Source organism: Girardinichthys multiradiatus, chromosome 18, assembly GCF_021462225.1.
Source record: "Girardinichthys multiradiatus isolate DD_20200921_A chromosome 18, DD_fGirMul_XY1, whole genome shotgun sequence".
Lineage (NCBI taxonomy): Eukaryota > Metazoa > Chordata > Actinopteri > Cyprinodontiformes > Goodeidae > Girardinichthys > Girardinichthys multiradiatus.
This window is the reverse complement of record NC_061810.1, coordinates 11,660,154-11,687,103: the sequence shown is the minus strand read 5'-3', so window position 1 is coordinate 11,687,103 and position 26,950 is coordinate 11,660,154. Positions and strand designations below refer to the sequence as shown.

General features: G+C 42.7%; 1 protein-coding gene and 1 long non-coding RNA gene across 5 annotated transcripts; one reads left to right on the top strand and one right to left on the bottom strand.

Annotated features, from left to right (window-relative positions):
• Window positions 1-719: 719 nt before the first annotated feature.
• LOC124884545 (centrosomal protein of 164 kDa-like) lies at window positions 720-22,415 on the bottom strand. Of its 4 annotated transcripts, none has more exons than XM_047392503.1 (28): window positions 22,254-22,414; window positions 21,788-21,871; window positions 20,411-20,522; window positions 17,532-17,757; window positions 17,076-17,240; window positions 16,867-17,001; window positions 16,710-16,790; window positions 16,425-16,529; window positions 12,448-13,449; window positions 11,886-11,939; window positions 11,656-11,792; window positions 9,708-10,253; window positions 9,468-9,599; window positions 8,979-9,174; window positions 8,455-8,532; window positions 8,170-8,292; window positions 7,886-8,029; window positions 7,718-7,801; window positions 6,516-6,584; window positions 6,199-6,437; window positions 5,839-6,012; window positions 5,573-5,750; window positions 5,352-5,459; window positions 3,760-3,862; window positions 2,635-3,024; window positions 2,478-2,550; window positions 2,279-2,398; window positions 720-1,236 (listed from the first exon to the last, which is right to left on the bottom strand). In XM_047392503.1, exons 2-28 carry the CDS (start codon window positions 21,864-21,866, stop codon window positions 1,140-1,142), a joined length of 4,950 nt encoding a protein of 1,649 aa, XP_047248459.1. In that variant the 5' UTR covers window positions 21,867-21,871; window positions 22,254-22,414; the 3' UTR covers window positions 720-1,139. The 4 variants fall into 4 exon arrangements, 3 of the variants coding, with proteins under 3 accessions (XP_047248459.1, XP_047248460.1, XP_047248461.1); XM_047392504.1 differs by having other exon boundaries at window positions 3,769-3,862; XR_007042464.1 differs by lacking the exons at window positions 720-1,236; window positions 2,279-2,398; window positions 2,478-2,550; window positions 2,635-3,024 and having other exon boundaries at window positions 3,842-3,862; window positions 5,543-5,750; window positions 22,254-22,415.
• On the top strand, window positions 21,887-26,950 carry LOC124884552. The gene is made up of 4 exons (XR_007042466.1): window positions 21,887-21,966; window positions 23,771-23,970; window positions 26,670-26,789; window positions 26,898-26,950. It is a non-coding gene; the product is annotated as an uncharacterized LOC124884552 (long non-coding RNA).

Here is a 26,950-nt window from a genome sequence, read left to right as displayed (position 1 = left end):
TTACTGACCATGGTATCACTGTGCTCAATTGGCCTGCCAACTCTCCTGACCTGAACCCCATAGAGAATCTGTGGGATATTGTGAAGAGAACGTTGAGAGACTCAAGACCCAACACTCTGGATGAGCTAAAAGCCGCTATCGAAGCATCCTGGGCCTCCATAAGACCTCAGCAGTGCCACGGGCTGATTGCCTCCATGCCACGCCGCATTGAAGCAGTCATTTCTGCCAAAGGATTCCCGACCAAGTATTGAGTGCATAACTGTACATGATTATTTGAAGGTTGACGTTTTTTGTATTAAAAACACTTTTCTTTTATTGGTCGGATGAAATATGCTAATTTTGTGAGATAGGAATTTTGGGTTTTCATGAGCTGTATGCCAAAATCATCCGTATTAAGACAATAAAAGACCTGAAATATTTCAGTTAGTGTGCAATGAATCTAAAATATATGAATGTTAAATGTTCATCATTACATTATGGAAAATAATGAACTTTATCACAATATGCTAATATTGTGAGAAGGACCTGTATGTTCACTTCTGACCAGACTTTCTGCTGTGTTCCTCCGTTTTCAAGATGCTTTAAAATCCTACGTTTTTGGTTGGAATGTAAATGTGAAGAAGTTCAAGGAGTGCGAATAATTTTTCAAGGCGCTGTGTGTTGTGGTCATAAACGGAAAACAAGGTGTTTTGTGAACAAAAAGAAGGAAACGCAAAAAATAATGTATTAAAATTATATATTTAATAAAAAAATACAATATTTACACAACACTTGCACAAAATATAGAAGTGTGCAGCAAACGGTTGCTGCTCTGTAAACACTGGGGGAGTAGAGAAGGCTTTTATTTAAAGCAAATAACCTCCAGCAGATTCATTTTAACGCTAAAGTTGAAGAAATCCTTTAAAAACCTTGACATAAGTGCCTTACAAAAAAAGAAAAACTGGTGTAAAGACAAGCTGTGAAGCTCATGGTTTTAGGAAAGCTCCTGTCTCAACCCTGAACAGCCATGTCCACAGTGGAGGAGGCGCTGCATCCCTGAAGACCTTTAAAAAGCTTTAAGAAGTCCCTGTAAACATCGTCTCCTGGAACATCATGGTGTCATTAACGCTCCAGGCTCCTCAGAACCGTGGGTTATGTTGTCAGTAGTGATAGACTCTGATCTGGTTGTTGTCGTCCAAGCCCAGCTGAACCAGTCCGCTCTTAGAAGAAGCAGCTCGATAGCGAGTGAACAGCGGTCTGGAGGGGCTGAGTTAAAGACTATGACGGGCACAAGTGACGAAGAGAAGGGGTTAACACCGAGTGATCGGTCATCAGACAGAGGAGAAGAGAAATCAAAGTGAGCTGTTATAGAGAGGTAACATTCACCCGGTTCAGAAGGTTCCAGTCATCCATTGTTGGTAGGGATTTCATACTGGTTTTAATGATTTAGTTAAAAAGTTATTTTTTTCTAGGTTGGAATGATGCTCCAGCATATTAATGATGTCAGAATCTAACGTAGACAACATTATACACATATCTTCCCTCATATTCAGTGAAACCTTAGCAAGTTGCAGAAAAACCATTCTCTTTGCATCCATCTAAAAGCTTCCTGGCTGGGTTCTTGATCACACATTTCATCACAATTGTTGGCGCTCACTTAAACCGGAAACCTGCCAAATATCCTGTTTCTGAGGCATATTCCAGAAATCTTCAAAAATGTTTTGAGTTGAGGCCATTTCAGAAGCTATTTCTTTATCTTTCCCAAAACGGGTTTTGGGTTCGTTCTCCTGTTGGAACACCCAACTGTGTTCGAGTCCCCCCGCTTCAAATTACAGGCTGCACTATATTCGAAAAATCATGGGATGGGGGATGTTGTTTGAAAATATTGCAAGTAGGATTTCAGTTGTAAAAAATCTCCATTTTCCTCATTTTAAATACATTACAAGGGTTCCATTTTATCTAGCGCTGCACGGGTCAGCCAGGAAGGACCGAGCTTTTCACATGTTAATGTTGGAACTTACTTTAGTTGCAGGTGCATCCTTTGCTACAGATGTCTACACTAAAGACATGCTGTGTCATTGCATTTTAGGCATTACAATGTTTTTGTTTTCTTAAAAAGGAATCAAATTATTTGTTTCTTGCATTTTCTCTATTAATCCTAAAATAAGGTTAAAAGGTTAAAAGTCCTTGTTTCTCTTTTCTTTTTTTTTTTTACACTGACAACATTTTTATTTATTTCAAGACAATTACTTCACAAAACAATCTTAGCAAATCCCGGTTTTTTGTGTAGGAAGGATACATGCTGGGGTCTTTCCTGCGCATGTTCAGCCACTTCCTGTTACTGTCAATCAGCCCCTGCAGCCTCGGACCACCCAGCTCCACTGACCTCTGCATCGCCTGATGGCTGCGGCTGTGCTCACTTACACACACAGAAACACACACACTTTAAAGATTACAGCGCAGTAATGAGCATCTGTACAATCAAAAGGTGTCTGTACCTGACGGGAGCGTAAGATGGATAAGATGAAGCGGTTCTCTTGGTGCTGGAAACGCCCGGATCAGTGGCTGCTCCTGGAGAACAGAAGAATTGCTCGGGAATAACAGCAGCGACTAAATGAGCCCAAACGATCAGGCTTTAATAACGCGTCGACCTACCAGGGAATATCTGGCTCCATCTGCTGTTCATGAAGTCTCCTGAGGTTGTCAGCCCGCTGCTGATCGGGGTGCTGAACAGAGGGGTGGCGGCAGAGCTGCTCTGAGGTGCCCAGCTCCAGAGCGCCTCTGAGAGCCTATCAGGTGCTGGTGGTGGTGCTAAAGAGCTGGGAGCCAGGCCGTACATCTGAGGAATGACTGGCGCTGAGGTGGGAGCTGGGCCCCATGCCTCTGTCCCGAACCTCTGAGGCATGGAGAAAGGAGAAGAAAGTGAGCTGTTTTCCCTCTGGGCCAATGAGCCCAGTGCGCCCAGAACGCTGTTGAGCTGGCCTGAGATGTGCTGCAGGGACTCTGCTAATTCCTGGACTTTGGCTGGGACGGTGAGGTGATCTCCTGATGAGAGAAGAAGGAGAGCGATATAAAGAGATGAACGAGCACCCGACATGCGCGGTTACTTCTAACACCACGGCACCACAGAGGACGCACAAAGGGAGTTACGAGTGGGCTCGGGGGGGGCAGAAATACAACAATATGGTGTGAGGAGAACCCGTGACATGCAGGTGTTACATAAGCTACAGAGAGGTTGTTATTGACAATTTCTAGCTTGAATGTATTATTATTCTAGCTTCATGTGACAGAAGTGGCAGGCAGCAATCCCTCATCCAGCTTGCTCAGAATGAGGCATTGCTGCAAACAACTCGTTGCAAACGTCAGCATTTCCTTAGACAGGAAACTTTGCACCAGCTGCCGTTTTAAATCTAATTTGACTGCACAGAATTATATTAGTATTAAATGGGAATATATGTAATGTCTTTATGATTGAACTGATTTAACCATAAATTTCTAAATTTCCATTGGATCTGTTTGTCTTTTAAATCGCCTGGAAGTAACATTTGTTGTGAATTGGATCCACGGAAATAAACCAAAACTCAGGATTCATAATTCCCAAAACATTAATCGTTGGGGATTTTGAATTTTCCCAACTGGTAAGTTTCAGTTTCTGAAGCGCTTTGCTGATTTTGAACTGAACGAGGGAAGACCAAGCCTTGCTCCCTCCCTAAGGTCATCATACTGCAGGCCTCCTGTGCTACTGGCTCTTTGCTTCATGGCGTATGATGAGTGTGTCACCTGTCCCACCCGGTGGCTCCACCGCACTGCTGATGTCTGATTCGGTCACATCAAACGTCACCTTCCTGTCTTCCATAAGTTGAGATGAATCCTCAAACATGGCCTGAATGAACAATGCAACAAAGAAGGCGTTGACATTCTAACAGGACACACATACGTATGCAACCCAACGGGCCTGTTAAAAATATCCTGAATTTGCAGAACTGATTAAAAAGCGACATTTATGCTGTAAGCTTGACATAAAACCAAAATAAGGTGTTTGGCTCATTTTAGCTCGCCACGGCTCCACTCCACTCGGTTTCGCTTTACTCCGTACGGTACCAGTTGTGTTTCCACTGACCCGCCGACAGCTGAAGCTTTGGTGGCTGAAGCCCCGCCTCCAGCCATGAGTGTAAAAATAAAAACATAAACCAAATACTAATGTTTGTATTAATGTATTTGCAAGAATCTCTTATTTATGTTTTTTATGTCGAAAATGATCCACTGGGATAGTTATCTAGTCCACAGCCCAGCCAGAACTTATAAAATAAGGCTCAGGGGTTCTGATGATAGGGGGTGAGTCAGGAGAAGCAGAGAGGGGAGATGCTGCTGTCTGGATGGTGAAGCTCCAAAGTTTGCCTGAAGAAGTTAGAATTTTGGGCTTTATGGAAAAGTTTTTGCCTCCGCTGTGGCAATAACGAGGACAGGGACTTAAAAGCGCAAAACTGCTCACTTATGACCTCTGAAGTTAGTTTTAGGTTGGATATTGCATATTCATGCTCCGCAGATTCAGCGACTCGTCCTCCCGTTTGATCCGATGAAGGCAGTCTAAATACGGGCAGCTGCTCTCTGCCTGCTCCCTCCTCCTGCAGACGCTGGTTCGTCAATAAATGTCCGAACCAAACACGCTGTTTCATGGTGGTTTTGTTTTGTGTGTTTTGGGGGAAAGGTTTGTGCCTCTGAACAGCTGATTTTATGTGTGATCAGCTGGTTTAGGATGTTATTAAATACAGCGCTCTGCCTGCATGTAATTCAGAAAGGTGATTTGTCCTTTTTCTTTTCTGTCAGCCTTCAGGCTGGTTTATGACCCATAAATGGTCATAAACCATTGGGCAGCGCATGTGATTGGGCAGCAAAGCCTCGGTGACCCGTCCCCCCATGTCTTGTGTCAAGTTGTGTGTCCGGATGGGTTGTACTGGAATTCTAATTTCACCTCGGGGATCAATAAAGCATTTTTGAATTGAATTGAATTGAAATGGTAAAATGACATGTTGGACCTGCTCCGGCCACTGTGGTCCTTAATAGTATTGTAGTTGCTCGAGTTTTATTTACTTTTCCCTCCACTGTTTCAATGAAAACCTTCTCATTTCTCCTCCTCTCACAGCCAATCAGTGAACAGCAGTCTGGTCACATCACATGTAGTCCCGACTCAGCCCCGGTCGTACCTGCTCAGGAGCAGGGATCAAAAAAGTAGGTACCGGTACGGAAAAAACTGTAATGGAAATGCTCACAAAGCGAGGCGAGTGGAGTCGAGTAGGGCCAAATCGAGCCAGTGGAAAAGGGGCATAAGTAACAGCTCAGAATAATGATGTGTGTAATAAGAAAAGAAGGACCTCCTCAGCCATGGAGGTCTCCAGCTGCTGAAGCTGCTCCTCTTTCCTCCGCAGCAGGGAGGCTCCTCTCTGAACTGTCCGCTGAAGCTCTGCCACATGTCTGGCCTCCTGACAGAATCAGTGAGAGCAATCAGAACCTAGCGGTGCATCTCTTAAAAATCACTTAGACCCACCCCATATGAAGAGTTTACAAGAGAAGGGGGTCACGCTCCTCCCTGCACCTGTTGGAGGGTTCTCATTCTCTCCTCAGTTGGTCCTCTGAGACTGGGGTCCTGAGCGGTGCTTGTCTGGGCTGCCTGCAGAGCCGCCTGCCTCTCCAGCAGCCGGCTGCGCTCCCTCTCCAGGAACTGCTTGGTCTTCTGGATGGAGGCGCCGTGTGAGGAGACGTACTGCCTGAACCTGGGAACATTGAATCACTCATTAATCAGCTACTCAGGAAGTTGGAAGTTCTCCTAAGTTTGGAACTCTGTGTCTTGTTTCTCCTTACTCGACGATGCTGCTGTGGCTGTCGGGTACAGGGGAGAGAGGCCGGTCGTCCAGCTCCTCGACATGTAGCGATGAGTCTATTCTGTCATCAGGGGGCGCTGTTGCCTTCTCTGACTTCTTTCTGCTCTGCTCTGATTTGGGCAAAGTGCTTCCATCTCCAGTTTGTTCGAGCTCACTGAAAAAAACGATTTTATTGACTTGATTTCATTTTCAACATTGGTGTTACTTTTAAGATCATATTTTCACATGTTTTCAAATGACAATTAAAATACAAAACAAGCAAGTTTGACTCAATTCTTTTGTACAAACCAGCAGTTGTACTTTTTCACTGTTCCTGTCATAGAGGGTCTCAAAACTGTACCTGATTCTGCAGGTGAGGCGGTCGCATCTCTCCTGCAGCAGCGCCACCTTGCTCTCCAGCCGCTCCTTGTCCTCCTTGGCTTTGTCTCTCTCCTCTCTCATCCTCTCCCGCTGGTCCTTGGCCTCATCCCTTTCTTCCCTGGCTCTGTGAGAGAGCTGCCGGGCGTGTGCCACCTCCTCCCTCAGCCTCTGCAGCTCCTCGTTCAGCTGGTCTCTCTCCCGGACCAGCTGAGGTAAAGCCTGAAGAGACACATGCTAAATGTTGGTGGCTGCTACAAATAGCGAAAGCAATCGGTTGACGGTGAGAAAATCTCGCACCTCTATCTTTCTGTCTAATTCTTCCTCCTCTTCACCGAGCTTCTTCCTCCTCCTATGAAGATCTGCAGCCTGACAGGAGGAGGAGATGATCAGTGCATGTAGTGATTTGTGTTAAGAGAACACACAGTGCTTTGCAAAAGTATTCATACCCATGAACTTTAAATCATTGTGTGTCTTTAGAACCACAGACTTCAAAACCCAACATAGTGCATGCACAAAAAAATTGCATATGCATCCAGGCCCTTTTACTGTGATACCTAGAAATAAAATCCAGGGCTCAGTATGAAGCCCTGGATTTTGGTTGTATTCACAGCGAGGCTGTGAAGGTATCAGGGGTTTGTAAGAAAACCTTAGAGAACAAACAGCATCATGAAGATCAAGGAACACAGCAGATCGGTCTGGTTGTTGAGAAGTTTAAAGCAGGCTTTGAAGATCTCATTGAGATCTGTTCAATCCATCCTCTGAACATGGATGGAGTGTGGCACAACTTCAAACCAACCAAGACAAAGGACAGGCCTGGCATGGAGAGCACTTATCATAGAAGGAGCCAAGAGGCTCATGGTAGCTTTGGAGGAGCTGCACAGATTCACACCTCAGGTGGGACATTCTCTTGACAGTGCAGCTATTAGTGTTGCACTCCACCAATCTGGCCTTTATGGAGGACTAGCAGGAACAACAGCATTGTTGTAAAAGGGCCATATGAAGTATGTGAGACATAATGGTGGCAGCATCATGCTGTGGGGATGTTTTTTATTCAGCAGGGACAGATCGGCTGGTCAGTGTTGATTAGAATATGGATGAAGACAGGACGATACTGGTATAAACCCTCTTAGAGGCTGGAAACAGACTTGAGACTGGCTGTATGTTTGGGGTTTGTTGTCCTACTAGAAGCTGGACCTCCTAGAAGGACAACGACCTGAAACACACAGCCAGAGCTACAATGGAATGGTTTACATCAAAGCATATGTATGTTTTAGAATGGCCTAGTCCAAGTCCAGGCCTAAATTCAACTGAGCATTTGTAGGTCTTTTGAAAGCAATGTATAACTTTCCATCCAATTCACAATTATCCACAAAATTATGTTGGCTTATCACATAAAATCACAGAAAATACATAGACACTAGTGGCTGTAATGAAACATGACATGTTTTGGGAAAGACCAAGAGGCCTGAATACTTCTGCAAAGTACTGGATGGACATACCTTGGTTTGCAGCAAGACTTCCTGGCTCTTCAGCTCTTTCTCTCTCAGCTCCAACTTATCTGCCAGATCCCGCAGCTCCGACTCCTGCAGGAGAAAGTAAGATCCTGTGGCAGGTGGATGGATCCTTTCGTTTCTTAGCAGAAAAGCTGTGCCTGTATTTGGACTCACCTTACGCGAATGAGCTAGCTGAGTCTTTTGGATCTGTCCATCGAGCTGCAGGCGGAGTTTCTCCAACTGGAGATCATGTGATGCCTGGAGGCGCTGTCTGTCCTCCTGTAGCGTATACAATAGGCGCTCCTTCTGAGCAGTCTCCTAGAACACAAGTGTGTACAAGTCAATAATAATCTTAAAGCAAACAAGACGATTTTATTTCTCTCTATAATATGGTTAACATTTACAAACATTACTGCGCTGTTAAAGGTCAAAATGTGACTGTTGTTCGTATGTCTGACCTCATCCAGATATTTTTCCCTGATTCCATTCATCTCCCTCCTGTGGTCGTCCTTCAGCTGCTCTAGCTTCCTGTCGTGTTCCCGCTGCACCTCGTCCCGCACTTCCTGCAGCACATCGCTCAGCTGGGCCGGCCGAAGAAAGGTTCAGTTCGCAACACAAACAACAAGGCAAAGCTCACATGGACTACGAGCTTCAGGGTGTCAGCTCGTGTTTACAAAGGAGCACAGATGCTGATGACAGCAGTCGGTACGTGTGTGTGTGTGTGTGTGTGTGTCTGACCTAACCTCTCTGTGGTACTCTGCCAGCTGGTGTTCAGGTCGAGGACTTACTATCAGCTCCCTCCTCCTCTCTGTGCTGTTGACCTTTATACAGACAACATTTTGCAAACACAGATGGTTCTTTAATTTGTTTTGGCAGCAAAATCCATCAAACAGATCAAATGTAAACTTTTGGTTAAGGTTTAAAAAGATTCTTTGATATTTGATATCTAGCCTAAGCTAAGACTATCGGATGCAGCTGTGCAGTGGAGGTGGTGCTGCTAGCGCAGCGCTGGTGGTGTAGGGGGTTAGCGTGCGACCACATATAGAGGCTATAGTCCTCAAAGTGGGCGTCCCGGGTTCGAGTCCCGGACCCGGCGATCTTTGCCGAAAGTCTCCCCCTCTCTTTGCCCCTCCTTCCTGTCTACCTACTATCAAAAATAAAGGCCACTAATGCTGCAAAAAACCAAAAACTGCAGTCATGTCAGGTTTCATATACCAAACAATATGAAGTTAACAATAAAGTGCTTCTCAGCATCATGCTCGACCACCTCTTGTTTAAGAGTGTTCAGTTTCTCCTCCATCTCCCTCTCCAGCCTTTTCTTCATGGCCTCCAGCTCCTCCTCTGACTCAGCCTTCAGATGTTCGATGTCCCGCTTCTTCTGCGCCTCCAGTCTGTCACGTGTTGCTGCTCGCTCCACCTCCAGGGCGATGCGTGACTCCTTTAACATCGCCTCACTCTCTTCCCTGAAAACATGACAGACACTGGTCTTAATGGGGCGGACTCAGGAAGTCTAAAGATGTTGGATTTGGTTCGTTTGCTGGTTTAGGTCATGAAGCTGCTTTGATCTGAACCACTCCTTTGTTTCTCAGGCTTTATGTTAAGGGCTTTCTTCTTACCAATCTTCCGTGGCGACCAGGTTTGTGGGGTTCGTGAGTGATAACTAAGTTGTGGATCTCTTTGTGTTGGTCTATCATTGTAACATGACAGTGCACGAAAAAGTTGGCATTGCACTGTATTTCCTTCATGTATGTCTGACCTGAGCTTCTGCTGCTGCTGCTCCCTCTCCTCCCTGACAGACTCTCGGAGTTCCTCCAGGGTTTTCTCTGCCTCCTTGTTCAGCCTGGCCTCCTCCTCTCTCCTCTTAGACAGCAGGTTCTGCCGCAGCTCCCTGGAAACACAGTCACGGCACAAACAAGTAGAGAGAAGACAGTTAGGTGTTCCAGTTAATGTAAATCAAATGATGAGACAGTCTTAATTAAATGCAGCCAACGCCTACCTCAGTTTCATCTCACTTTCCTCTCTCAGTTTCCTTTCCTCCTCCTCCTCTCCTCTCCTCAGTTCCTCCTGAAGGAGATGCATCCTCTTTTCCTTTTCTTTCAACCAGCGCTCCTTCTCCTCATCCTCCTCCAGCTCTTGTTCAACCTCCAATCTCAGCCTCTTCTTTTCCTCCCCCATTTCCTCCTCCTTCTGCCTCATACTCCTCTCCTCTTTCTCTGCCCTCATCTTGTCCTTCTTTTCCTCGTTCTCCCTTTCTCTCTCCATCCGTGCTTTCCAGTTTGGCCCTTCCACCAGAGAACTTCCTTGTTCTTTTATGGTGGGTTCTGTATTTTCAACCGGGGCATCTAACGTCCGGCCTGGCCGACCTCTAGAGGTTTCGGGTCTCTGCAGCCCCAGAGATGCACCGAGGGTTTGTGTTTTGTGATGTTTGGGGGACCTTCGTTCTAGATCGGGGGAGCTGGACAATGACTGGTTGGACTGGTGGAGGACAAGTCGATCCACTTTGCGAGCTGTTGGCTCGTCTTTGTCTTCAGACAGGAAGGGACTAAAGACACGGCAGGAGAGGACAGTGTTACACGCGCTCTGTGGTTTACAGAATCTTTCAAAGATGTCAAACACTAAAGTTCTGCTTCCTTCACAACTTTTTGAGTGGAAAATAACGCTGGTTGTGTGTTTGTTTCCAAATACTTTAAAAAACAGCTGTTTGCCATAAGAATACACTCAATAGGCAAAAACATTATGACCTGGAACAGTTAAAAGAGGAAAATATCTCAGTCAGTTTCAGTAGCGCTAGTTGGATATATCAGCAACAAGGAGACATTTTGTCTTTAAAGTTGATGGGATGGAAGCAGAAAGTGTTTAGATTTCAGTAGGCAATGGCCAGTTCCTGGTATTAAGGTAGACCAAGGCTTTCCAAAGCCTGCTGAGTCTGCTGAGAATACCTGTTAAGCCATTCCTACAGACAAAAAGTCCTTCTAATGAGATGCTAGTGAAACTGAAGGTGTGATCAGAGTTTTCTCCGGTCGTGGAGTACAGAGTAATGCAATGCTGAACCTCTCCCACTTGTTGCTGCACACTGCCAGTCAGCTAGCTGTAAGAAAGCTACTACAGCTTTTTCCTTGTTCCAAGAAAGACAAATTTGACTGTTTAGAAATATTTCCAGTCAGGGAAAATAAAAATAGTTGTCATGTGGACACTTATCACTCTCTTAAGGTAACAACTACAGTCAGCAAGCTATGATGCGCCATGCCCGTCGAGAAGCTGACTGCAGGATGGCTACCTGAGCAGATTGCTTGGTCTGTTAACGAGGTAAGGTGAAGTGCAGCAAAAAGATATAATGTTCTACACAATAAGTGCTTAAAAACGACCAGCAAATATGACAGGTGTCTATTCTGTATTTTTGCTTAAATCTGTGTATCAAAATAACAAGAAATAAATGCTACAGATAATAAAAATCATCCAAACTAATTTAGAGCAATAGAAATGTGTTATTTGTCTGTTTTAAAATAAAAGTTACATAATACTACTGTGATGGATGGATGGATTGATGGATGGATGGATGGATGGATGGAATAAATTTTTGTTATGTTTGTGTAAACATTGTGCCAATAATACTGCTGGGTGTTTTTACTCGGTGTTATCACAGCATGAGCATCTCATATCAGCCCATGTCTAGATTTGAGTGACTCTGACTACATCCAAAGTGTTTTACTAAACCCTGACAGCTGGATCTCCACAATTACAGCTTTTTTGGGACATTTCCAGGCTGTGAAATTCAGGAAGCCTGAAGAAGTGGACCAAGGAAGGCAAACTGGCAACATGGAGGGCAAATGTTAGCCCCAGCAGCATAAATACAGCTAAATATATCATGAATGCTGGAAGCCCTAGATTAAAGAAATCTTTTTAGCAACTTCTCACTTAACATTCAAACAGCACTCAAAAATAACCTCTTGGTGGCCTCAGTCTTTGTCTTTCCTCTGTCCTCATTCCCCTCTTCATCTTCTCCTGTTTCCTCCCTCTCATCTTTCTCCAGCAGACTGATTGTCCCAGACAGATCGTTGATGTCTAAAACCTTCTGTGACAGCTTCACGATAGAAAACAAGAATATTTCTCACACGTTAGAAATCAAACAGCAGGGTTCATGTATGATGGGTATCACAGAAGGCAATCAGATTACCTTCAGATCCATGGAAGAAGAAACCTCTTCAATGTTCTTATTGTTCCCAGACTCCTGCAATAAGACAAACACACTCAGTGGAACGGTAACGGCTCTTGAGCCTGCATGAATATAAGCATGCAGACAAGCAGGCGGCAACAAACACTGAACCAAAACTAACGTAAGACTGAGGGAGAGCATACGTGCAAGCAGGACCAAGGCTGGGCTGCAGGCAGCAGCACCCTTAACCTTTCTATAAGCAAAGCAAGTACTTTAAAATGTGGAGGCGGTGGAAGGAAATGAAGGTTCTGTTCCTGACTGAACAGCTAAAAAAAAAAAAAACATTCAACAAAAAGCAGATGGCAAGTCTGTACTGTCAATAGGTGCAGGGACCAACACTTTCCAATCCAGTCCTCAAGGGCACAAGCAGATCATCCTTTGACAAGGTTAATCTACTTTCATGCACGATGACACGCAGACAGAGGATCACAGCAACACAACTCAGCCCCTAAGGCACTGGAGGTGGACTTGGGGAGCTACATGCACCTGCTGGCAGAGACTGGAGGAGGACACTGAACCCTACCTCTGCAGGTCGGGAGGACAGAGTCTTCTGTCCTAGCCCAGCTGGCTGGGCTTCAGACGGCCCTGCTTTAAACACCTCGACTTCTTCTTCACTTTCTGATGCTCCTGTAGGAGCTTGGTCCTCTGAATCCTCTTCTATCTCCACTCCTTCCTTCCACGTCTCCTTTCCTTCGCTCTGTACAAATCTTTCTAAAACCTCCTCTGGAGTCTCGGTCAGTTTTCTGTGGCTTATGGAACATCCCAGCAGAGCCTCGTCACTCTCACCCTCCTCGTCTTCTTCCTCTTCCTGTCCTCCTTTGTGATTCTTTTCTTCCGCATCCTTCTTACTTTCACCCTGGGATTCACCAATAATGTTTCTCTCGGTCACACCTAGCTTTCCATCTATCCCCATCTTCTCAGCTCCACTACCATTATCATGAGAAACAAGGCATTCTTCAGCAACTTCATCCTTGATTTCTGGCTCTTCTACATCTTTCACTTCTTTATTCTCATTCACTTCATTATTCTCAGCCTCATTGCTTTCATCATTTTGGTCAACATATCTTTTTAACTCATTTCTTTTCTTTTCATTTTGTTCACTGCTCTTCTGTCCACTGCTATGACTTAAGCCTTCTGAAACATCTTGCCCTTCATCTTGGCCAACACAGAATCCCTCCTCCTCCTCACATTCTCTGTCTTTACTTCTACTCTGATTCTCATTCACTTCTTCCTTTTCCTCTTCCTGGCTTAGATCACCTTGCTTCTCTCTTTTTGTTCCATCGTTCGTCTTATTCCCTGCCTCTTCTTCCTCTGTCTTCTTTACTCCTCCCTTTCCACCATCTCCCTCACCTGTTTGGACATCTGTCCCTTCCCCCAGCTCATTTAACTCCCTCTCCACCTCCTGTTCTGACCCCTCAGCTAAGTGTTCAGACTCAGGGGTGGTAGCACCAGCTCCCTCCTCACTGGCTTGGCTTCTGCTGTCCGCCTTGGCAGAGAGGTGGATGTGGCGGCCCTTTAGAGAGTCCTTGTTGGAAGGACAGGGGAGAGGTCCATCCATCCCAAAACATAAAGGAAGGTGTGCAGAGACACAAAGGGCAGATAGGGGGCAGGAGTGGGAATCAGGCAGACAAAAAGATTGTGACCCCCACAGAAGGTTAATAAAGGTGTGATATTACTGAGACAATTGCATGCAAAACTGATGGTCCATGCTTTGAACACGAAGAACGTCCCATATGGCATGGTAAAAAATAAAGCACACCCTCTTTCAAATCTAAAACTTAACATGTCAGAGCATTTTAAAGAAAATCAATATAAACCTTGTCTGATATCAACTAGGGTTAATGTTACATAATACTGATGTAAATTTTTATTTAATAAAATTAGGCAAACATGAAGAAAGTAAAAACCTAAGACAGGTCCATGAACAAAGTATTCATATTCTTTGCTGACTGAAAAGACGGCAATCCGCCGCATTATAAAAAAACATCTCCAAGTCCATCACGCTGAGCACTGGGATCCCTCAAGGTCTTGTGCTCGGTCCATTGTTGTTCACACTGTTAACGCACAAGTGTGCATCCACACATGAGGAAAACCTGATCATTAAACAATGTACAGGGAGGAAGTCAAACAGCTAAAGGCCTGGTGCAGAGACAACAACCTGGTGCTCAGTTTGGAGAAAACAGAACTTAGAACAAACTACGATTTTATGAGGAAACTAAAACAAACATCAATCTCTACCAGCCTCTTCATAACATTCTAAAAAGCTGTGGTTGAGACCCTGCTGATGTCGTGCATCTCAGTTGGTACTGCAGCTTTAATATTGCAGAAAAGATTGTCCTGCAGAGGATAGTGAGGGTGGATAAACAGATCCATGAAGTGTATTTACCCATTGTCTAGGATCTGGTTCACAGATGCTGCAGGAACAGGGCAGCAAACATTCTGAGAGACTCATCAGATCCTCGCTATGAACCTTTAGAACTACTGCCAACAGGTCATGGTACCATGGTCGATAGGCCATACTGCGATGGAGTGGCAACCTGTCCAGGGTGTACCCTGCCTCCCGCCCATAGACTGCTGGAGATAGGCACCATTGACTGACTGGTCGATATAATTAGATTTTCACAAACTGCCTTTGACTTGAATTTTGCTAAATAAACGATGACAGTGGAAAATGGGTCGGAACACAAAATAAAGAGGGTGTACTTCATTTTAAAGCCATGACTTTATGAATGAACAATTTAAAAGAAAAATCAATACACAGTGAAGCCCAAAATTATTTTCAATCAACCAAAAAGCTTGTTTATGTTTTTACATTTTAATAAAAGATTCCTATACCCTTCTCAATAATCAAAAGAAAAAATGTTATTGGCATTCCAACAATCACACTGTTTTTAAAGACATGTTTCCACGACATATCTTTGGTGATGAGATCCAAGTCTTTGAGGCTGGAAGGCCCCCTTGCCATCACCCTAATCTTTAGCTCCCTTCACAGATTTAAATCAGGACTCTGGCTTTTGGACCAGTCCAAAACATTAAGATTACTTCCAGTTGGAAGAAACATTTTCCTCAAATTAAAAGACCACTTTAGACTTAAATCTGCAAGAAGTGTGAATATTTTTGGGCTCAACTGTAATTCTAGATATTTTCAGATCCAGCTGTTGGACGCACAAGAAAGGTCTGAATAAGTCATTTCCAAGCATGAATTCTTTATCAGCACTGAGTCAGTGGGGAATTTCATCAGACAACTGTTCAGTTTTGATGAAAGGACAGTTGTCCTTTACTCTCACTTCAGTTAAGTAAAAAAATACCTCGGTGGCAAAGAGTAGAATTCATTATGTTGGATTCAGAGATGTCCCGATCACAGCCTTTATAAATGTTCAGTATTCAGTCAACATAACTCCTTGATCCATGTTGGGCTGCCCCTGGTGAGCCGTCCAGGGTTTATTTGCATGGCCAGTTTTTAAAAATCACAAACTTTTTTTCATGTGCATGGCGTGCAAATCTGTATTCTAGGCCAATTAAATGAATCTCTGTCTGTATTATGTGACTTACTCTGTGCGCGATGCTCAGACAGCTCTGTGTAGGAGGAGGAGCTGTGTAGAGAGCAGCTGAAACACTACTCTGTGGACTTTATGTCGTTCAAAGTGGAGAATTAGGATTTACCAGGCACAAGCTAGCATTAGAATAAAACATCGGCCAGACCAAGACGTAATTTAATTTAAGACTGTATGTGTTTAAAAACATCAGGTTGTCCTGCAGAAACTCCCGTTAGGACAAAATATCTGTCACTGTAAAGAAAAAAAGGATACTGGAGGATCCAGAAGATCATTGCCGTCAACCAGTCGAATGGCAATGACTAGAGTAGGCCATGTAATACTGTGTGTGTTGTGTTATTTTATAAAGATTTAAAATTGTGGATTCATATTAACATTCATTATCTTTGCAAGATTGTCTTACATGGTGCACCTCTACTACAGAGTGCACTGAAAGGAACGGGGCTCAGTATCGGCAAACGCTTATTCTTAAAGGAATCGGATCGATAATAATGATAAACATCTTGATCGGGACATCCCTAGTTGACGGTGGAGAAGCAAGCCAGGGTTACTTCAGCTCAGACAGCAAAGCAGTAACAGTGACAGTAGGAGGACAGGAGGACAAACAGGAAGGCACAGTGAAAGCCGTGCCGGTTAGACATATCCCAGCAGCACAGCAGCTGCACAAACACATGTAGGTCCCCAGGGGAACAGTTGGGAGGTTTCAACGTCAAAGAGACAAAAGAGAAGGAATGACACGTGGTTTAAACGAAATCACAGGAGCAGAAAATGGTGAGAAAAGAAAACTGGCGATGAAAAACATGATAAATGATCAAAAACACATGTACAGTATTCATGCGCTTCTTATATTTTTGTTAGAAAAAGAGCAATAGTGTCTGGACATTATGGATTTAAAAATAATCACTGAAAACTGGAGGGCACAGAGAGTTTGATCATATGTGTTCACCTGGTGGGATGGTGGGTCGGGGCTATGGTCTCCAGACAGGGCCAGATCCTGCAGCTCCGGCTCCGTCTTCTCCTCAGCTGGGGTCGCACCACTGGCTTCACTGTCCTGATCAAAGCGTGCGCACAGAACATGACCACTTTCAGCTGGAGCAAACAAGATGGCTTTTCCAGAAGCTACACGAGCTTTTTAAAACATATTTGTTTGACCCAAATGAAATCAGGCGCTTGGCTACACTCAGAGCAGTACATTATCTGCTGAAGAGTTACTAAAGCTTCAGCTGTCTACCTCATACTGCAGGCCTCCTCCAAGAGCATCCAGGTCTAGATGGAGGTTCTTCAGTAGTCTGTCGGATCCACGGGGACTCAGCTGGAAATAAGACCAAATCTGGTTTGGTGAGGGGGAAAAAAACTGATGTGTGAAAGCAACAGAAAACTAAACCAACCTCATTTTCAGAGATTTTCTCATCATCATCCTCATTATCATCCTCATCCTCATAATGTACACCGTGCAAAGTAAGTGAAACCATCTCCTCTTTCCTGGAGCCTAAAACACTTGCTGCTCTACTGCTCCGAGGGCCCTGGGGAAAAAAACAAAATCACAGCAAACGGAAAGTAAAACTCAATAAACACAAGCCCTAAATACGGCTCTTACTGGAAGGGACATCTTGAGAGGTTCCAGCCCCCCAGAGCTGCCGAGGGACCCCCGGACCGGCGGGATAGACCCAGAGAGAGGGCCTGGCCCAAGGACGTCTAGACCTCTCAGAGGTGCCAAAGTGGACAGCGGGGACGCTAATGGCCCCGAAGATGAACTCAGTGCCTAGAGAAACAGAAACAGTTTTAAATGAATCCTATTCCAAAAGATTTAGTTGGTCAGATGAGATGAGTCATGTTTTAATTCAAGTTTTTTTAATTAGGAAAAATGTTGTCACTTCATATGTTTGATTTTGTATTTCAGGAGACATTAAAATGGTTAAATCTCACAAAACTCTTCTTAGAACTTCAGTCTGTATTACATTAAAAGATCCTTCAATCACTCATTCCTAAAAACATCTAAATATAAAGCTTCTAACTGTAAAAAAAAAAAAAACATAATGATCGAGTCACTAACTGCTGGAGTCTTCGGTGGCTCCTTCTTCTTCTTCTCCTTTTTTTCCTTCTTTTCTTTTTTCTTCTTCTTGTCCTTCTTAGCCCCGCCACCCCCAGCAGCGCCCGTGAGCTGGGCGCGCTCGCGCTCCTGGACCACCAAGCGCCGGTAGTGCTCATCACAGGGATGGTCCCAGGTGGACTGGCCCGAGGAGAAGTTGAAGTAGTAGATGTCCCCCGTCACGTCCTGGCTGTGACAGAAGAGGGGGAGAGGGAAGAGTAGGAAATCAATTCTAACTGGTTCAGTCAAATAATTTCACACCAGCTCATAGTTGCTTTATACTGAATCTAAAATTTTGTAAAATTAAAAAGTACTCTTTACTTGTCAATTGAGGGTTTTTTTAACAAGAAAACCCAGTATTAATGAATATTTAAGATTGCACGGAGACGTTTTAACCAAGGTGAGGGTATAAAACAGCATCTCAAGGGTGATGATAACTCTGGAGGAGCTGCAGAGATCTACAGCTCAGATAGTGGAATTGGTTGATGGGACAACCTTAAGACACAACCACTCCACAAATTTGGTCTTCATGAAAGAAAGCCATTGTTGAAAGAAAGTCATAGGAAATCCCATTTGCAGTTTACCACAAGCCATGAAGGCAACACGGCAAACATGAGAAAGAAGGTGCTCTGGTCAGATGATACCAGAACAGAACTTTCTTGGCCTACATCCAATACGCCTTGAGTGGAGAAAAGACTCTGAAGATCACCTGGAATACAACATCTGGTGACATCAGAGACAATGGAAGAATGGAAGAAGATAAATACAGGGCGATCCCAGAAGAAAACCTGTTAGAGGCTGCTGATGAATTGAATCTGGAGCAGAGGTTTATCTTCCAGCAGGAACCAAACCCTAAACAAACAGCCAGAGGTACGATGAAATGGTTCGACCAAAGTTAGAATGGCTCAGTCAAAGTCCAGACCTTGATAATCTTCATGCCACATCACAACTACTTTGTGTTGGGTTAGAAAGAAGAGAAACAATAAAATACATTAAAGTTTGTGGTTTAATGTGACAAAAAGTGGTAATGTGAATATTTTTGCAAGACACTATATACAGGTCCTTCTCAAAATATTAGCATATTGTGATAAAGTTCATTATTTTCCATAATGTCATGATGAAAATTTAACATTCATATATTTTAGATTCATTGCACACTAGCTGAAATATTTCAGGTCTTTTATTGTCTTAATACGGATGATTTTGGCATACAGCTCATGAAAACCCAAAATTCCTATCTCACAAAATTAGCATATTTCATCCGACCAATAAAAGAAAAGTGTTTTTAATACAAAAAACGTCAACCTTCAAATAATCATGTACAGTTATGCACTCAATACTTGGTCGGGAATCCTTTTGCAGAAATGACTGCTTCAATGCGGCGTGGCATGGAGGCAATCAGCCTGTGGCACTGCTGAAGTCTTATGGAGGCCCAGGATGCTTCGATAGCGGCCTTTAGCTCATCCAGAGTGTTGGGTCTTGAGTCTCTCAACGTTCTCTTCACAATATCCCACAGATTCTCTATGGGGTTCAGGTCAGGAGAGTTGGCAGGCCAATTGAGCACAGTGATACCATGGTCAGTAAACCATTTACCAGTGGTTTTGGCACTGTGAGCAGGTACCAGGTCGTGCTGAAAAATGAAATCTTCATCTCCATAAAACCTTTCAGCAGATGGAAGCATGAAGTGCTCCAAAATCTCCTGATAGCTAGCTGCATTGACCCTGTCCTTGATAAAACACAGCACCCCAGACCATCACTGACTGTGGGTACTTGACACTGGACTTCTGGCATTTTGGCATTTCCTTCTCCCCAGTCTTCCTCCAGACTCTGGCACCTTGATTTCCGAATGACATGCAGAATTTGCTTTCATCCGAAAAAAGTACTTTGGACCACTGAGCAACAGTCCAGTGCTGCTTCTCTGTAGCCCAGGTCAGGCGCTTCTGCCGCTGTTTCTGGTTCAAAAGTGGCTTGACCTGGGGAATGCGGCACCTGTAGCCCATTTCCTGCACACGCCTGTGCACGGTGGCTCTGGATGTTTCTACTCCAGACTCAGTCCACTGCTTCCGCAGGTCCCCCAAGGTCTGGAATCAGCCCTTCTCCACAATGTTCCTCAGGGTCCGGTCACCTCTTCTCGTTGTGCAGCGTTTTCTGCCACACTTTTCCTTCCCACAGACTTCCCACTGAGGTGCCTTGATACAGCACTCTGGGAACAGCCTATTCGTTCAGAAATTTCTTTCTGTGTCTTACCCTCTTGCTTGAGGGTGTCAATAGTGGCCTTCTGGACAGCTGTCAGGTCGGCAGTCTTACCCATGATTGGGGTTTTGAGTGATGAACCAGGCTGGGAGTTTTAAAGGTCTCAGGAATCTTTTGCAGGTGTTTAGAGTTAACTCGTTGATTCAGATGATTAGGTTCATAGCTCGTTTAGAGACCCTTTTAATGATATGCTAATTTTGTGAGATAGGAATTTTGGGTTTTCATGAGCTGTATGCCAAAATCATCCGTATTAAGACAATACAAGACCTGAAATATTTCAGTTAGTGTGCAATGAATCTAAAATATATGAATGTTAAATTTTCATCATGACATTATGGAAAATAATGAACTTTATCACAATATGCTAATATTTTGAGAAGGACCTGTAGGTGAGTAAACATATAAACAGTGTCACACACTGTTTCGCTATAAGGCAAGAGACTTCTTCCCATGTCAACAACATTCATTTAACCCTGACTAATCAGACATACCAAAACTAACACCTGCTGTACTAACTTATGGTTAAACTAGTTAACTCGGGTAAACCTATAGGTAAAGATCTTTTCTAAAGTGGCTTTCTCTTTACTTACCATGGCTTCCACTCAGGAGGCAAGGGAGCAACCATGCCCTCCCTGGCCAACCACAGAAGCTCCGGCTCGTTGTCCGGATCAATTCCGATCTCTCTCGCATACTCATGGATCTCTGACCACATAGAGAAAGAAGAAAATGGGAAAAGCGGAACCGAAGGATGGCCATTTTTATAGAAATTACTGTGGAATACAGGCCTGTAAATAAGACTATATATTGCTAAGAGAATAAGGATAATATTGTTTATTATTGATCATGGTAACATGTTATTTGTAAATCAGTGTAAAAGATGTTTTTTTATAAGTCAAATTAAATGAGCTGTTTGTACACCTCAATTTCTACACGGTACAATCACGTAAACAGCAGGGCTTATAGCTACATGAACAGCAGATAAAGCCCAAGAACAAACTAAAGAATATATTTTTATAGGAACTAAAATGCCCAGTGCTGTCAATATTAATGCTGTAAATTTAAAGTGCAATGCACCACCATTTGAGGATGGATGTCAACTGGATCTCACCCCCTATGTAGGAAGTGATTATAGTAGGGAGGACCCTAAATTAAATTTGGTTTAGGGTCCAATGCAGTCTTGGACCAGACTTGATTGAGCCCATGAAATGAGCCCAGTGGAGAATGCACTTTCTAAGGAAACTCACACACACACACACACACACAAAATGTCCCTCCCTACCACCATCCTCATAGCATTCTACCCATAGCAGCAGAAGGCCCTGCAGAGGATGGTGAGGGGAGCTGAAAGGTTATTGGAGTTTCTCTATCCTCTGTCTGCATTCCACACTTTTCCAGACTCAAATTTACTTCTTATATCCCACCTTGTATAAATATAACAACCCATAATAAATTTACAGTTAATAATTCTATAGTCAAGCTTTATAGAAGAAACATGAAAAAAGGAATGAAAAAGGGAGGGAAGGGAAAAAAAATGTACGACGGTGAGATAAAGGAACAAGCTAATTAAAGGAAGGAAGGAAGGAAGGAAGACGCAAGCTCTATTTGGGCTTTAACAATTATTCACACCCATCTGATGAAGATCCAAAAGAAACACTTAGATATGCAATGAAATGATAAATCAATCTGATATTACAATGTAATACAATAGAAATGACCGCTATCTAAAACTGTGCACATATATTTATATTATATTGTAGATATGTTTATACTGTTTAATTTGTACTGTATTGCACCAACTACGCCTAAACAAATTCCTTGTATGTCCAAAAACGTACTTGGCAATAAAGCTTTTCTGAATCTGAAATCTCATCACATTAAAACTGCTACTAAACTCCTACAGAGATAATAGTTTTGTGTTTTCTAACACCCTCCATGGCGGCCGCTACAATCAGGCTCTAACTGTGTACCTTGTTCAGATGGGATGTAGTTCTCATCGTAGTCCTCTTCAAGGATCAGCTGGTCTCCTATGAGAGCAGCCGCTGTCATGGTTACTGCAGAGAGACGAGGAAACCCGGATCACAGATTCAAGGCTGAAGTAGCTTAACATGGGTGCCGATTGAACTGCTCTCGGTTAAATATCTTAAAGGTAGTCCCACTCGCCCTGCTGTGCTAATAATAGGATTACTGAATGAGATAACTTCACAGCTCCACAAAAGAAAAAATATCTGCTTCATAGAAAAAAGCCTAACTGAACCCAAGCAGACAGCCTTAGCAACTAAAAAACAAACAACTTCAAAAATATTTTAGAAGACATTGTAGTACTGCGTAGGATGGGAAAGATTGGGAAGAGCTTCGATGTTAGCTTAATGTTAGCTCAGCAGGCTTAGTAGTTGGAGAAAAACTCATTCGTAGCGGTCAGTTTGCCTTCCCTACCTTAGCCGCTTCTTCATGAGGTCTTTTACAAAGTCCCAGAAGCTTTTAGTTCTTTATGCCAGCGGCGGTACAATCAGAGCGTAATAATGGTGCAACAGTTACAGCATAAACATCATCTCCATGGACGCGTTCCTTGTTTCCTGTGGCTCTGACTGGCTGAGCCACGTGGGGCCTTCGAGTAGACTCGGATGTTCTAGTTTCACCAAGACGTACAGTGAAGTCCTACAAATCAGTGTCAACGAATAGAACATTATAACACATTCTGCTCATTTTGATTATCTTTAATTTACACAATATAATTCGAAATGTCTTGTCATATCTTAAGTATAGAAATTTGACAGTAAAAAAAAATTAGTTTTTATATTTGATACTAGATTTTCTTGCAGCCTTCAAAGTGGTCTTGATCGATACCTCTTCCGACTTTCCCTTTAATTTATTTATAACTGTCATTTTAATAGCGTGCAATAAAGGCTGAAAATGATCAAAGTGGACAGGTTTAGAACAAAATAAGTTGATATATTGAAAACTATAAATAAATGTTTGTTGTCATTCCAACAATCTTATCATATCAGACCCACTTTTAGCATGTTACTGCTGGTATTTCGATGATTTATCTTTGGTTATGAGCTCCGAGTCTTTGAGGTTGGAATGCCTTCTTTGCCATCACCCTCATCTACAGCCCCATTCAATAATGTTTCACTCTAAAACATTAGTATTACTTTCACTCAGAAGAAAAATGATGCTAAAATGAAAATATTACTCCAAACCTAAATCTGCCAGAGGAAATAGGTTTTTGTAAACAAAAGTAGCTACATATGTATGTTTCAAAATTGCTACTCAGTTTACATACTTTGTTCATCTTTTGAGAGATGCAAGTTACGGAGCCCGCGAGGGGACATGGGGGAATTTGTTTTAATTTGCGTACCTACGCAATACTTTTGCGTTCGCTCGCAAAACTTTTGCGTTCCCACGCAATAGTCTTTGCGTTATCTCGCAATACTTTGTGGGAGACCCGTTTTGGAGATTTATTGAGTTTTATTTGGAAATCGACCTTAAATAAAAGGATTTTCAATCAGACTTAAAGACAGTTATTATCCACATGCTGTCAAACTACTGAACTCTGGACAATAATACTGCAGAAACCACATCTGTGACACTTTATTTGCTTATTACTGCTGCATGAAGTGTTTTGTTTTGTGAGCAGTTTGTCAAATGTGCTGCTGTTCCAAAATGCACAGCTTTCTCAAGGTGATTAACAACTTTTGCGAGCGAACGCAAAATATTGCGTGGGGACGCAAAATTAAAAATAAAAAATCCCCCCATGTCCCCTCGCGGGCTCCGTACCGTAAAATCTAAATGTGCCATAGGTATGAACAATTCTCGGCTGGGCTGTAAAAGCCGGGGTCTTGGTGGCATGTTAGGTGTCTGGTTAGGGTCAGTTTCTGGCTTTACAAAGGAAGAGTAGGCTATGATTCTAACGGTTATACAATAATGTGTTTATTATTATGTTAATGCAGAACTGTATCCACGGATGATGGCAGAATTGCAGCTTCAAAGTACAAACACGCAGTGGTACTCCAAGCTTTGTCCACAAGAGGGCAGATGAGGACGTAAATTCAGTTCAGTGATAAAGCGGGAATAGAAAATGGATGAATGGATGGATAAACAAAAAGTTTTCTATATCAGTAATAATGGACTGGGATGCTCCAATCTAAATGTAAGTCAGCAGTTAGTTTGTCTTACTTACTTTGGTGCAAGTGAGGTATTACACTAAAAACACTCTTTATTATATATAAACTTTTTTGCTGCTTTTGTTTATATTAAAATCAAATACGCCCACTGTATTTAATAACTAATACCACAAGGAATAGTACAGAGGTTTCCAAACTTCTGTCCCAACACCCCCACAAGCATGGGTGAAATCCAGCTTTTCCCTATCGTTGGTGTTTTATTTAAGTATCGGGTTGAATGGCCTCTTCATCTTGAGCAATGCTTTAGGATCACAAACAGGCCTTGAAACTTAGATGACCAACACCTACGCAAAACACACAACACCAGTGTGAGGTTGCCCTATGTAACACATTCAGCTCTCTGCGAATTACATGATAGTGGTTGTTATGGTAAAACCGGTTTAGTAATGTCTCTCTTAGGAGTTTTGAGTCACTATTGATTCCCTCATATTTGTGGTCCAGAGTTTGGCTAGCCCGCTTCAAAACCTTGCTGGTTTGCTTTGGATCAGTTGTCCTACTGCATAACCCAGGCAAACTTGAGCTTAAGGTCAGAAACTAATGGCAGGGTATTCTCCTTCAGGATATTCTGCTAAAGAGCAGAATTCACAGTTTCATCAATTAAGGCAAGTCATTCTTTATGACTTTAATTTATGTTGTCAGACAAGTTCTATTTAAACATTTGTCATTCCATAGGTCTTGCAGTAATCAGGTTTGGCTGTGGCTAAGGCAATTTAATGAAAAAAAAGTGATTTACCAAGGAGTTAGTTTTTTTTTCATTGGACCAGGTTGGTCTGGATAGCTTTTTTCCGTTGATACATGAAATCATCGTTTGAAAAATGCTTTTTGTATTTACTCTATACTTTATATTATATGTTTAATGACCTGTAGCATTCAAGTGAGACACAAACAAAACACATAAAAAAACAAACAGAAGGAATCTGTAAGGTAGCAAATACTTTTCAAAGCACTTTAGATGTTCACGACAATTGAAACAAAAACTGACAAATTAATCACTCCAAACGACTCTTTCCAAAACACTCTCCAAAACTCTCTTTTACTCCCTAAGAATGGCGTTGTTAAAGCTTACTTTTCTCCCCTTGAGAGGCTTTGAGAAACAGCAGAAGAGTCATTAAAGATGATGAATATATAGGGTTGTCCATCATGTCTTTGAGAGAACCATGCTGGAATACACCAACACAAACCACTGTGTCTTTTCCAATGATTAAAACCTTTAGGTTCTCTTAGAAAGGGGAAATGCTTTGAGTTCAGAGGAATGTAAAGTTTTAATGAGGTACTGAGTGGCCCATCCTGGTAAGTACCAACATTTCTGTCCGCGTCAATAAACTTGGTTATCTAAGAAACAGAATCTAGAGCAGCAAATGGCAGCAGAAAATCATAAACAGGGAAGATAGTGTTCCCTATCACTAATCAAAGAGCCAACTCACTGTTTGCCATAGAAGTTATCCAGGTATGTCCTCAATATTTTCTGATTACATTAGCATTTGTCAGCATACTCCCATCTCTCAGAACACAGTAAGAAAATCCCCTGATCCTAACCAGGTTCTCATGAACGTATCAGAAGATATAAAAGCAAGAAATCATCATTGGCAATAGAAAAGTCTATCTCTTAATGCCTTACCTTTGAGGTCATTGACTTGATTTAATCTTCTACTCTATGATCTGTTTCAGGTACAAGTTTAAGAACCTACTTGATGCTGCCTGCTTATTTTGAGGATAAAATGTTTTTTCTTAACAAATGAGACACATAGTAACTCTGGAGCAGGATGGATGGATGACAAGAAAAATGCAATTGTTGAAGACGAATGCAACTTGCTGTTTACCACCAAAGTGATGTAGGGTAGACAGTAAACAAGCAGAAGAAGGTGATCTGGTCACATGAAACCAAGGTCCAACATGTTGGCCTACATTCAAAACCCATACTAAAAGACCCTGAAACACATACAACTCCGCAGTGAAACATGGTGGTGGCAACACCATGCTCGGGGGGATGCTTTACTTTAGCGGGGACGAGGAAGCTGGTCATGCCCACACAAAGGAAGATGAATGGCGTTCAATGTAGAGCGATCCCAGAAGAAAACCTGTTAGAGGCTGCAAATGACTTTAGACCTGGGTAGAAAGGGAATCAAAATACACAAAATGCACACCACAGTTATTAGATTTTTATTTGTAAAATATTGTGAAAGCCATGCATTGTTTTCTTACTGCTCACCACTAACCCTAACCCACTAATTAGGTTTTGTCTGATGGGAATTGTTCGGCACTATCAAATATAAGGGGGCTGAAAACGTGAATGTTACACTTTATGAGTTCTTATTTGTAAGAAAAGGAACATTATACATGTTTTTCCTTTTACAAGAATCTGCAACCGTGTTAATTTAACACATAAAATCTCATTAAAATGCATCAAAATTTGAGTTTGAAATGAGACAAATTTAACAAGGTTCAAGATTAAAGAAAGTTTTTCTGGCCACTGTCTTTCTAAGGTCTAAGACCTGTAAGATCAGATGATTTCACTTCATGTCCTTATATTTAAGCAAAGCTCTAGAATTAAAAAAGGGATATTTAATTTCTTCTAATGCAATTTGTGTGTGATGGGGGTACATTTTTTTCATGATAACTCTTGTGAGTTCCTTTAACTCTGTTTGTCTTGGTTATCTGAGTTCAGGGGGAGATCTTCTTGCTTTGCTTTCAAGCTGTCCAGCCCTCAGGGCGTTGCAACCAGCAGAGCCACTCTCCTAGAGGGACTTTGTTGCGAATGTCTGTGTTAAAGAAGTGACCTCAGCAGGTGTGATATTGCAAAATCAGACCATACAGTTAAAAAGACTTGGGTATAGCAATTTACAATGGTGTGTGCTTTGGAGAATATTAAGTGCAAGCAAACTGTTGCCTACAGCTGAGATAACCTCCCCCGCTGGTCTGAGAGCAGTGTTCCACCAAGGAGGCAGC

Excerpts from the sequence above, each read along its gene's own strand:
- LOC124884545 (XM_047392503.1), bottom strand. The coding sequence starts at position 21,866 with ATGACAGCGGCTGCTCTCATAGGAGACCAGCTGATCCTTGAAGAGGAC. Across the intron at positions 6,585-7,717 it reads AAGTCTTGCTGCAAACCAAG|GCTGCAGATCTTCATAGGAG; the intron begins GTATGTCCATCC and ends TCCTCCTGTCAG. Across the intron at positions 2,399-2,477 it reads CCATCTTACGCTCCCGTCAG|TGAGCACAGCCGCAGCCATC; the intron begins GTACAGACACCT and ends TGTGTGTGTAAG.